This window comes from Tinamus guttatus, unplaced genomic scaffold, assembly GCF_059628265.1.
Source record: "Tinamus guttatus ecotype Peru unplaced genomic scaffold, ASM5962826v1 Tinamus_guttatus_pri_ptg000010l, whole genome shotgun sequence".
NCBI classification, from domain to species: domain Eukaryota; kingdom Metazoa; phylum Chordata; class Aves; order Tinamiformes; family Tinamidae; genus Tinamus; species Tinamus guttatus.
In genome coordinates this window covers 5,042,148-5,055,216 of record NW_028288544.1, presented here as the reverse complement: position 1 = coordinate 5,055,216, position 13,069 = coordinate 5,042,148, and the positions used below count along the sequence as shown (strand labels likewise).

General features: G+C 39.9%; 1 protein-coding gene across 1 annotated transcript in view; it reads left to right on the top strand.

Moving 5' to 3' along the window:
• Positions 1-13,069, top strand: part of MAN1A1 (mannosidase alpha class 1A member 1) — a 130,021-nt gene that overhangs the window by 98,958 nt on the left and 17,994 nt on the right. Inside the window, exons 6-8 of the mRNA XM_088522680.1 lie at positions 6,770-6,893; positions 7,686-7,779; positions 10,908-11,023. Of these exons, the coding sequence (XP_088378806.1) occupies positions 6,770-6,893; positions 7,686-7,779; positions 10,908-11,023 (334 nt within the window). The remainder of the gene's footprint in view (positions 1-6,769; positions 6,894-7,685; positions 7,780-10,907; positions 11,024-13,069) is intronic.

Sequence of the window (13,069 nt, the reverse complement as noted above, 5' to 3'; positions counted from 1 at the left end):
TTTTTCTTTATCCCTGTTAGAGACAGACATTTCCATACTGTCTATACAGGAAACTGTTAGCTTGAAAGGCCTGGCGAGCCTCATGAAGAAAGGTTGGGGATCTTCCTTTAAGAGCCACTTCCTGTTAGCTTCTCTGCGTGGAGCTGCCCTGATCATTCGTCACATGACGAAAGGTCTGCGACAATAATCTGACATTTCCTGCTCTCCTTTTAGTCCTGAGCCCAGAGGTGATGTGCAGGTGCCTCCAGCACAAATTGATGGATCTCCTGTATTGGCAGAGCTTGGGTCACCAGGAGATCAGGGTACATTTGTGGTGACACTGAATATGACTGGAAAAATAAACAAAATCGATGTTTTCAAGCTGACAGCTGTGGGGGCTATACCTGTTCATTTTATCATTTGTTACAGTATACAAACCAGTTGTGTTGTCTTTGACATTACAGCACTCTTTTTTTTTTTTTTTCATTCCCTGTAGCACTGTAAAAATGAGCTTTTATCATTAGTCCCTATCCCGTGTGATCCTAATTCACAGGCTGTCTCCTCCTGCTGAGTCAGCATCCCTAGAAATGCCCCCCAGGTCGTTGCTGGCGCTTGGAGCGGAGCGGGAAGCCACCGGCTGGGCACAGATGCGGCGAGGGCAGCGGGAGTTGCACATTCGTCGTTGCAGCTGAAAAACTAACCAGCTGCTAGCGCGTGCCTAAAAGATCCTAGCAAAACAGAGGAATAAAACAGGCATTGCAAAACTACCGCCCAGGCTAGCTGGCTGATTTAAGTTTCCTTTTGTGCTGTCTCCAGCTGTTGTGACATTATGTGAGGAACGCGTAACCAGATTATTATAATTTCTCTTTCTAGGAAAAGAGGTACTGTGGAAAAGTTGGCACGGCAGCAGGCATCACGCTGGCGCTGTCTGGGGGGAAGTAGGACTTGTAGGGGAGTGCTGAAAACCTAATTGCAATCTATTGGAAGCCGGATGGAAGGTGTTTTGCAGTTGCTGGCATTAAGAGCCAGGCCTGTCCCAAGTGTTCCTGTCACACCTTGCACACAAGGTGCTCTCCTGGCAGCACGTTCCTCCAGGCTACGGGGGAGGAGCTGAGTTGTAGTTCAGGCATGCCTGGGATCTCGGCATTCCCGTATTTCCTCTCTAAAATAGGGATGCAGGGGATTCTCCAGTTACAGGGAAAACAGAAATACATTGAAGATCTATGAGGTGGTAACAAAAATGATGGATTTTGGTACTTCCCAGAGCAGTCCCATGCAGCAGGATCTCCTAGCTGGTACTCTTTGGCAGAATGTGTGAAGGCAACTGTCTCCTAAAGTACCTTCTGAGGATGTAGTTTATCAAACACAGAAGTTGAAACTTGTACAGTTTGCCAGCATTGCTCCTTGGGTGCTCTTTTTACTTGTTTCAAAAAGTGTGACCTGCTAATGAAGTAACTTTATTCATCATCACAGCTTCTTCACAAATTAAATCCTAAAGGTGGCATGAGGGACACTGTGTAGCTGCATTAGCAAAAGGACAAGGATGCAGCACTGGCGTTTGCAGAGAGCCTCTTCTCTAGACTATGGGCAGCTGATGACCCTTCACTTCCCCCTGCGCTGTTTGATGTGTGGCTTTGGATTTAAATTCTCTCGTAGCAGATTGTTAGCAAGAGTCGTGTGTCTAATGATCAGCATTGGTTTCTGCTGATAGAAGAATGTGTTCTTCATTTATTTTTATGATAGCTTGACAAATGTTTCAGGGCAAGGTGAAAAATCGTTCTTATAAAAGCATTTTCAGAGGTGGCAATCCTAAATAATGAACGAAACATTAGATATTCTATGAAAATCATCTTTTTGGCTGCCATAGTGACTCCTCCGACATATTCCTCAGGGAATCACAGTGTGTAACTATAGTACCAATTAAATATTTTTCCCACTGTTAGCTTATTATTATGTTGGCATATGCGTCACAAAATATATGTTTAAAAGATGCTAATTGTTTGTTATTAAATCCATTCGTTTTCTTCATAAATGGTGAAAGCAATTACATTTCATTTATCATTTTGACCTATTTTATGCTATGTCTCTGTACCAACTTAATCTTTTAAAGAAATTTTGTTTAAAATTAGATCTAGACTTGGAGAATATAAGTGAAAACCTGACTTTGTACTGACCTCCTTTCATTTATTTTAAGGAGACTTAGTTGACTTAATTTAATTAAAATATTATTATAAAGGAATGGTTGTGACAGATAAGAAATAGCATGATGGCTTTTACACTCTACAAGCAATTCACGAGAAATTCAGTGACTGGTCATTAAGTAGATATATTGACATTTATAAAAGGAAGACATTTTTAAAAAAAGGAAGAAGAGAGCCATGCCTTAGAAATCATAACTGATTTAAACAAAATGGAATGTGCCTTTGGAGATTTTGCTCCCCGGGCTGAACCATTGCAGAGGAAATAATAAAGCTGGCATGTATAACATCTGTGATAGAAATGTCTGACATGTTCATAACATATTGTGTTATCTTGTTTATTTTAGTAGTTCAGAATAGTAATGGGCCAACCTATGGCACCACCTGCATGGCTGTCACTAGCTAGGTGTACCAGTTTCATGGATGTTGAGGTGTTTTTTATGTTATAGTACTTCAGAAAGATTATCTTTTCTTTTTTTAATTTAATCTTTTTAATAATTATTTTGCCATATTTTAAATAAATAACATTGTAAGTGTGGCCTGCCCAAAAAGGAACCATTAATAATAAATTATCGAATAGGAAAAATCTAATTTTGTAAGGCAAGTATTAAAAATACTGTTTTATGAAGTGTTCTCCATTTCTACTTTTTAAAGAGTCATAAAATTAGTCTAAGGAGATTTTGGGAAGACTCGGGCATTGCACAGGACTGCATGTGGTGCATCTGGTCTCCCTGGGCTTCTCCATCTCCATCTCCAGCTTCATCTCCTCTAAAATGTTATTTATCTCTGCTCTCTCCCTGCACTGGTTGTTGAGGGAGCCCTGGAGAGCTTCGTGTCTGAGTATCCTCTCTGTTCCCCATCTCCACACCTGCGTCATGAAATACACCCGAAGGAAAGTGAGGACATTGCCCAGTCACAGTGGGTGGCCTGACAGCGGTGCAGGTGACCTGTGTCACCTCCTGTCTGTGGCTTCTTACTGAAATAGGATTAAGTTGAGCCAGCAGTCACTGTGAGTCGTGTTCTCCTGCCCAAGCATCGCCTTCCTCGCTGGCGCTCCTGGTAGCACGAGGCATGACCCACTTGCTCTACCCTGAGTCTCTTGACTCTGCTGTAATTAAGCAGGCACTTCGTAGGGTCTTGCTTTGGATTTTCTGTCTTAGCATTTTGCATTTCAGTCACCATTACAGTTTGAGTAGGTTTTTTTTGCAAAATAGACAGGCATTAGAAAAGCCTGAACGGTTGTTTGGAGTTATTTTTACATTTAATGCTAAAACTTTTTGGCAATGGCAGCTCACAGACACTTCCACTTTTGCCTAGTAGGTGTCTCTCATTTTGTAATTCACCTTGCACTCCAGCTGTGCCTGCAGAAGTGCATCACCTGGTAGAGCTGCTTCTGCCTTCCACGTTAAGCACGACTTTCTGAAGTCTGTGCAAGCAGCCCCGTGCAAGGAGAGCACCTGCTGCTCCTCCAGGGCCTTGGTCTCACATTGGTGGAGTCACCCTGACACCCCCCCGGAAAAGGCTGGGAGTAGTCAACACGGTGGCTGTGGAGACAGGCACAAGCGTTGTGACACTTAGGTATTTTTGACCCTTGAAAGTGTCTGTTCAGTTTCCCCCCAGGAGTTTCTGTTCCTGTCATGCAAAAATTAGCTGCTGTTATATACAGATGTAAAATAGTTTTGGAAAATCTTATAAGGATTGTTATGCTGCTCATTTTCTATTTTCTTTTAAATCAAGTATTTTGTTATTCCTCACATACCTTTGGCCTTTTCAGAAGCATTTCTGTAGTCCTTCTTTCTATTCTTACATTCAAAAGGAACAACACTGGTTTGTTCCTGAGAAAAGACTAGCTGAGCTACCAGCAACCCAGGTCAGTCGGTCTCATATTGTGAGATCTTTTTGTGAGAGAGACCCAAAAGACTTAGAAATGCTGTATTTTAGAGTCTGTGGAACCCAGTGCTCAGGAACAAGGTTTATAAAATAAATAGAAAGTTTTATGATGAAATGGTGATGGTCATGCTTTAATATGAATTTCTGTAACAGAAAAACAGCAGTGCTTAGGAAAATTCATTTAAAATGCAAGCAGCTGTCTTATGTTTCCTTTCTTTAAGCCAAGAGTCTGTTAACAACCTACCTTCCCCAATTGAAAAGGATTGTGAAGTTGCAATCTCTCTTATACTCTTCTGTTGGAGAGCTTTGCTGAATATCTTCCACATTCTCTTTAAGGTCTCTTTGGAAGCTGCTTACTTGGACTGTCCTGTGTTCTGAAATATCACCTGAAAATAAAGATAGAGCTAAAGTGAACGAAAAGCAGCAACATGGCTGCTCTTTCCATCCCTCCAGACATTGGGAGGGAATGTGGAAGCTTGACTACTTTTTTGCTCCCAAGATGAAATACACGTTGGCACAGCAAAGCCCCACAGCTGAGGTTGCAGGAAAAACAGCTAAGGACACTGAAATTTCAATTTCAAAGAACTGAACCATTTGCTGAAACAAGCTTCTGAATTTTGACTTAGGACAACTATGAGTCAAAAACAGTCGGTTTCTCCTAACCTTCTCTTCATTATTTTGTAGAGTCGCCAGAAATACGTCAATGCTTTTTCTTTCTGATCACCTGTCCCAATTAAAAGCAATAAAAATCACCCTGAAAAGTACATAGATTCAATAGGAACGTTTCTTTCTACTTTTGTGGTGCTAAGAGTAAAGAATGCAAGTTTACCTTCTCACGCCATCCTACATAAGAACATGCTACTTGTAGTGCAACTTGTGATGAATATGTTGCTGCATGCAGAAAAACTCTCAACAACTCTTTGGAAAATTTTCTGGTTGCCAAAATGTATTACATCAAAATGTAAAGGAGGCTTCCAGACACTTTGTGTGTGGTACTTGTGGTACTTACCTTGATCTTACTTTCCATGATGTCCAAGGCTTTCTGGCACCAGTTGGCTAAACTCTGACCCAAGGTAGATTAAGGTGAAGACAGCTTGTAAGACAGATCATTTTTTCTTCACTTTCCTTTTGCATCAAATGTCAAAAGCACAGTGAGGTTGCTTTTAAATCAATGAGATATTTAGATCCCATAAAGCTTGTCTTCTGTTTCTGTCATACAAATATTCTATTGAAGCTAGATTGTCGGCATCTTCACAGTACCTTCAATTCATTATTGATTTTCTCTTCAGTTAAGATTAGAAAGGTTATTCTCCTTTGGAGTTTTGGTCAATCATTTGTATCTGGGGACTTCTCATGTCTCAGTCTCTTGCACCTTAACTGTTAGTCGGTGGAGCCTCATCAGATCTCTTTCCTTTTGCTCTACCAAGTTCTCCCTCTACTCAGCACTCAAATTTAGTCATTTTGATGCTTTTTATGGCCTAGAAAAAAAAGCAATCCGTAGTATACCTATGGGGAGTGCTTGACAGATGCTAAGGTACTTGAGGACATAAGTGGCTCTGTCAGTAGCTAATACTCTCAGTTTATTTTGATACCTTAGTGGATTCCAAAGGAGCCTTCAGCTCAAGGCTGGGCAGACGGAAGGCAATGCAGGGCTTAAAGCCAGGCCATATAAACACAAACGTGTTTATTCATAGTCTTTTCTTTTAAAGTTGAATGGCTTGTTTTTATATTTTGTGTATAAGAATTTCAAAATCATGTGTTAATATGGCTAGTGGGGAAATAACTTTATGAGAGATTTCATTTCTTAATGTTGATTGAAATATAGTCATAGATATTTGACTTTGGAAGAAGAAATTCTAATAGAACAGACAACCTCCATCATCGTGAACTGAAGCTGGATTTCTTCTTTTGTTTTTCTTTTCAAAATATGAATCACATTTTGATGCAGGAAGAATACTTATTTTCCTCCTTGTATAAGTGCTGATGACTCTAGTGACTGCTTATGTACAAAAATAAAATTAAGAAATTCTTATGCAATTTTATATATATGCCTATGTGGGTGTATGTTTTGAATGGTATTTAGAACTGGAAAAAAAGGAAGACATGCCAGTATTTAATAAGTCTACTTGTTTCTAACACTCACAGTAGTAATGTGCAGCTCTGTTATGTCGTTGTTCATCCAGAAGCTCAGGAAAGTTGGCTAGCTTTTCTTTATTTTTTTCTGAATATTGCTGATGGAAATTTCAAGGAGGGGAAAAGCTTTTATTTAATGAAACGTTAAGAAAGTCTTTTTATTCCTGAACTTCAACCAGTATTAGTTTCTAGTGGGGATTTAGCAATAAATTATTTTTCTCTACTCTAAGCACAAAATCGGGGATTAATTTTGCTGTGAAGTATCTTTGGGTCTTAATTAAAATTGAAATTACTCATCCTGGTAAAAATACCCTCTCAGACAATACCTAAGTATCCTACTCCCCTTAAGAGCTCTAATATTAAGCCAGATGTACTGCAAATAGCATCCAGCTTTTTAAGGTCATGGAAGACTGCTGAAGCAAGGCTCCTTAGCGAGACATCGGAAACTTTTTAAATCCATTATCTCCTGTTAATAAAGTATAGCCATCGCGTGCTTTATTTTATTAGTACTGCCTTATAGACACGCACACTTATTTTCTGTTTCTCTTTTCCCTCCACTTCGACTTTAGTGGGATCGGTCGAAACTGGCCATGGGCCTCTGGCGGCAGCAGCATTTTGGCAGAGTTTGGCACGTTGCATCTGGAGTTCATACACCTGAGCCACCTGTCTGGAAACCCAGTGTTTGCTGAAAAGGTTAGACTGTGCAGGGAAAATCATGTTCCGGAGATAAAGCACATGTTGGGAGGTTAAATATCCCTGGGGAGAGATTAGGGGTTTCCTCAGTGGTAAATATTTGTTGCAGGAGGGGGATATTTTCCAGGCACGGACTCTCATCAATCTTGTATTTTAGTATTAGTTACAAAGACCTGCTCCAAAGACACTGTGGTGCATCTTGTGTATAGCGCTTACCAGGCCCCATAGCACGTACCCCTTTTGGCTATATCGTAAGTTAATATTGCATTAAACAGTCAGACCGTAGAGCTTTCTTAGCCCTTTTCCCAAGTGTGCTGAAAATAAAAAAGAACATTATATTGGAGATAACGTGTGATACGTATAGAAAGCAAAGAACCTCTGCTTCGCTGCAGTAGGTTTTGTCTTTAAAATGCAAGATGACATCACCCTGCTCTGGGTGAGGTCAGACAGTGCTTCTGCTCAACGGGCCTTTAAAAGACTTAGTTCTCCCAGGTGCTGCATTTGCTTTTTCTGCAAACACTAAAATTTGGCAAGATATTCTGGATCTTTCTTCTAGTGCCTTGTCTGCTTACCAAGCCTTGACCCCAGAACTCCGGAGGCTTTGCAGAACTTGTTTACCTGGTGACACCAGCTGAGAGGATCTGTATTAAAACCATATGGTGGATAGAAGTATTCTGACAACACAGTGCATGCATGGAGCTGCACTCTTTTTATGCTAAGACTTCTGTACTGATGCTCTTTTAGTTTTTAGAGAACTGGATCAATGCTTAGTGTTTTGTACCCTTCCAATAGGTAATGAACATTCGAAAAGTTCTGAATCGACTGGATAAACCCGAAGGCCTCTACCCCAACTATCTGAATCCCAGCAGTGGCCAGTGGGGCCAGCGTAAGTAGATCGGTTCTTCAGGCCTCTGAAGCATACAACAGTATGCCCTTTTGAGACGTTAACTTCTTCCTGTCTCTGTTACGTATTTTGTTGTTTCCTCACATTGTCATATGCCTGTATAGTATAAAAAGATTGCATGTTTAAAAATAAGAATTCGACTTGCCGTATTTTAGTGTGCTTTTGATCTTTCAGTATGGCTTATATAAGCGGGGAAATGTCTCAATAGGCATGCTTTGTAGTCCACAAAGTCTTTTCCAGAAAATCTTTTATTAAAGAGTCTAAAACGCTCTCTAAACCAGCTCTTTAAAGAAACATTACCAACTTATCTGGATCAGTTTCCATATTTTTACAGTAGCATAGCCCAAGAGACATTAAAGAAGTCTTTCCAGTTAATACCAGCTGTGAATTCTGCTGCAGTTTAATGCTGTTGGCAAACACTTAAGGAAGCAAACTGAACAGAACAGTGAAGACATTAATTCCGTTAAAACAATTATTAGACCTACCAAAATTATAATAATAATAAAATGCTTTGAGCACTTGAACTCCTTAGCTCCTTCCTGATCACTGATGCTTTTCATCTTATACATTACAACCTTATAGCAGTGGGTGGCTAGATAACACCGGAGGCAGGAATGGTTTGGGAAGTTCTTCAATATAAAATATGTTTTTGAATGCTATGTATTAGTCTATGAGCATTTCCTTTGTGAATCAAAAGTATCCCCTTCAATTACAAAAAAAGTCATCTGCTATACTTGGAGGTTTCTTTGAAGTCACTGTGCCCCTACACAGTATCACCACTTGATTCCAGTTGGCCTGTATCTGCGAGCTATTAGATGTTTGCCCACTGCTTACCTGTGTTGGCTTAGCATGGCTTTATAAAACACATTGGAAGCAAAAGGTACTGGATTTGCTCAAAAGGGCCACATGGAGGTTCAACCAGTTTCATTAACCTTCTCCCTTGGCTTTAATCAGCCACAAAAAAAAAAAGAACTTTTGGGAGATAGGTTAGCCAACAACTTCCCCGAGCAGAAATTTGGACCCAGTTACCTTATTTTGTGCAGCAGTACTGAGAGTCAAGAAAGGTGTGCAGCTGAACTCTGGGGCAATATTTACTTTGGCATTAAACCTAGTTATAGGGTCTTGCAGTAACTTTATTTGGTGAGCTGAAAGAGAGATAGTTTTTCTAGTAGTTGACACCGTTAGTGTCTCTGCCTTATTTGTTTTAGAGCAAATGCCAGCTCAGTCTTATGGCCTTTGGCATTTTCTTATTTTTAATATTATTGTGTCTTAGGCACCATTTTTTTTTTGCTCGCACGCACAGGACAACTTTATACCATCCCTGGTTTCCAAAAGCAGGTTGTATTGCCATAGAAATTTGGCATAGAAATTTGCTATACAAAAAGCTCCCTGTGTGTGCAAATGATAAGCATAAACGCTGAGACTGGTCAGTCAGTAGCCTGCTGAAGCAGCAAAAGCAAATTTGATCTTTACTTGTTGCACCACTTGGAGTTCAATTACCTCTGTTTGAAGGTATTGATTTTTTTTTCGTAGTAGAAGATCAGGAGCGTAAGTGTTGAAGGATGTTTTATTTGAGATTGCTTTTCTAGTCTTTTTCTCAGCTGATTACAACAGAGAGAAAAAAACAGCCCCTTAATTGGTACAAGACAGAAGTGTTATCCCTCAAGCATCAAGTGGGGAGGGGAGAGCAGCTTCTGAACATTACTTATCAAGCAATGCTCTAACTGTGAAGGACACTGCTGGATCACTGCCACTGTTCCTGTAAATTCATTTAGCCCTTGTTATTTTGACAGTAAACCGACAGTGATTTGCTGCAGCATGCATCAATTGGATTTGTCTACTGCAATAATGTATATAATAACAGGGCTTATTATTGATGAAACTGTTCATGTGCTATTTAGTTTGCAAATGTCAGAGGTTTCTATGGTAATTTATTTAGGAAACCGTAAAGGTCATTTAAATGCTGCTGTTCAAAGATCAGCCTTCCATCACAGAAAATGCTCTAATTTTTAACAAACCTCTTCATTTTTCCTTTTGAATCTGAACATTTAATTAAATAAATGGTTATTCTTTCCAGAAATTTGATAAATCTCATTCATAAGAGGAGGGAAAGCAGCTGTTTTATAATTCAGGTTTGATGATGCAATGTGGTGGTTTTGCGAAGGCAAAGGATGCCTTTGGAAAACTAAATCATAGTTTGCATGTTACAGATTAGCAGAGGGGGGAAAATGTAGCCAAGATTTAGTAGAGAAAAAAAATCTTCTGCCCCAAGTTCGTGCAACTTTGTGCCAACAGCTAAGAACATCAGTAACCTCCACGTGAGTGGTGTTCTGACCTCCAAGGGCCTGTCTTGTGTGTAGCCATTGCTCAGTGTCAAGTCCTGAACAGGCACAGCTGAACAGTCACAGTGTTTGTAGTACCAGATCCTTCCATACAGTAATCGTGGGGCCATATACAGGAATGCGAGAGCAATAATCTCCTGCAAATGAGGCAGAGCTGATGTATCCTTTTTTCTGTAAAGCCACTACTGAGTTCTAAGACAAGCCAGATGTCCAAAAATGTAATATTATTTTTAAACATATGCAATGGAATTTTTCAAATGCCATTAAAAACCTGAAATTCAACTTTGCAGTAATTAGTTAAAACCCATTGGCTTTTTTTTTTTTTTTTTGAAGTGACTTAAATGGTATTTTAGTGAATAAAACAAAAAGTAAAAGCAATGCCTGACAATTAAGAGGGAAAGAAATTGTCAAATTTGAGTGCACTTTCTGCTTTGTTTCCATTTTTACATATATATATATATGTATATAAGAGAACTTAGGTTAACATATTTTTATATGGACTAAACTATAAGCATGAACGAGATGCTGAAATGATGAATTCTTCTCTATGAACTCATGTGACACTATATGGACGTTAAATATGATGCTTTATCCTACTGAAAAAGTTATCAATTAGAACATTTTTTTCATCAATTAAGTTTTTTTTCCTGACGTTCCAAGGTGACATTTATTGTAAGATCACTGTAGGATGAGATGTTAAATGCATTCATCTACCTCTGCATAAACTGAGGATAAAATTGCTGTTCAATCTGTTCCCTGCGTTTTTAGATCACGTCTCCATTGGAGGGCTTGGTGATAGCTTCTATGAATATTTGCTCAAGGCATGGCTGATGTCGGGCAAGACAGATGAAGAAGGCAGGAAAATGTATTATGACGCTGTTCAGGTAAATGAGATATTTAAATCTTCCTTGCCATAATCTATAATAATCCTAAAGGCTCTGGGGACAGCCCGAGGGATTTATGTCTTTGCTACCAGAGTGAATTTATTTTTAAAAGACTGATACTGTGGGGAAAGCGAGCGTCTTAAAGCAAAGCTAAACTTTTTTGCACTGAAATATAGTCAATTTTTTCTACTACTGGAAGCAAAAAGAATAAAATATGTGACAACAAGAACAAAATCTTGGAGAAGCTGTCAGATAAAAGTTCGATTTTTTTTTCATCAGTTTTCCATAAATAGATACTTTCTGTCCTTTTTCTCTCTCTCCAAGAGGGAATTCCTCTCTCTTGTGTTTCCATGTTATTTTAGTCCGTTTTCATTGTGGTCAAAAGGCGGATCATTCTTGATCTGGGTGTATTCTGGTAGATAATTATAAATGAAAACAGAAAGTTACTGCTGGGCAACCACCTTTTGTTACAACAAGCATATATTTTCCAGCTTCAGTGAAATAGCCAATTGGTTAAATTGGACACAGGAGAAAGTTTTCAAAAATCAGAATTTGTCACACATATTTTATGTGGTATTTTATTTATGATCCTTCTGGTTTTCTTCATTATTGATGTTATTTGCTTCATTATTGATGTTATTTCCTTAATATACTGGTTTGGGAGAAATAATGCTTTTCTGATACTGGACTGAGACTTGGGGAAGTATTACATTTAAATCCATATTTATAGGATTTCCTTGCAGACTTGGGCAAGTGACCTATTTTCCTTGTTCTTTTTCTTTCACATATATAAAAGAGAGGATAATATTACTTTTTTTTTTCCCCATGCTTTCATCTGTTCTGACTGTAAGCTCTCGAGGGCCAACCCTTCTCTCTCATTAGCTGCATGTATGTACAGAGCCTCTGTAGACAAGGCTTGGAGATGCTAAGCAGTATCTGCTTGCTCTTACATACATCTGGAAACACACTGTCCCTAGGGAGATGCAAAAGGCATCTGCTACTTCCCACACAGCAAAAAGTTATAGCATTAAAAGAACACAGCCCTGGCTCATTGGGCCCATTTTCTTTCATTAGAGAGAAGTCACATGTGAGCATTTGAGGGGGAGTGTATCCTGGGCAAAGAAAATCCTGCCTTTAAATTCTGTAAGTGGAGGTTTGGATTCAGGGAGCCTCATTGTCACTGCTAACATGGCTTCAGCACCAGAGCGAAAGGTGGATTTTTAAATTAGGCTTGAGTACATTTCAGACTATAGTGTAAGAACAGTGATATTGTAATAGCTGAGCCATTAGGCTGGCAGCCAGAGAGAGAGAACAAAGTGCCTGATAATGTGATATCAGTTCAGCTTACCGTGGTAGGCATTTTGAACCACCTGAAAGCTGCTTCTAGTCTAGAAAACTTTCACTGGTGTGATAATGACAGTTTTCCTTTTCAATACCTTCTTAGACACGATAAGAACTAGTATGTAGCGCTGAGCCTTGATAAATGGGGGAAATTCAGATTTCTGCAGGTGGATTATTTCCAGCGCGCCAGGCTCATGACCCTTGCCACCAAGGGTGTAGGCTCTGTCGCATCACTCTGTTGTCCCCTGGCAGCCCTGTCTCATGATTTGCAAGTAGCCTTGCTTCCTTCAAGGGAAAGAACCAGGCCAGTTGAGCTGGGCAGAGGCATTGCCACGGCAGAGGCAGTTACCTCAGAGCACGTGGAGGTGCTGGGCTGGCCAGCAAGCTCCTCCAGGCGGGTGGATGTGAAGCAGATCTCTCGCATGGGACAGGACGGGCACCCAGACTGCCGATTCACAAGCAGCGTAAGCAGTTGGCTACACACGAGTCATGGGTCACTCCTGAAGCAACGGCAGGCCTCCATCTCTGCTTACATGTAACTAGATATAATACAGTATTGCACAGTATTATTTACTTTGGTATTTAGTAGCGATTGCTCTAGACACTCCATGTATCACGTCTGTCTGGAACACCAGTGTTTGACAACAATCACTATGTGCTAGGCTGCACCATGTTGCTTGCTGAGTTCCAGCATGTCCTAAATAG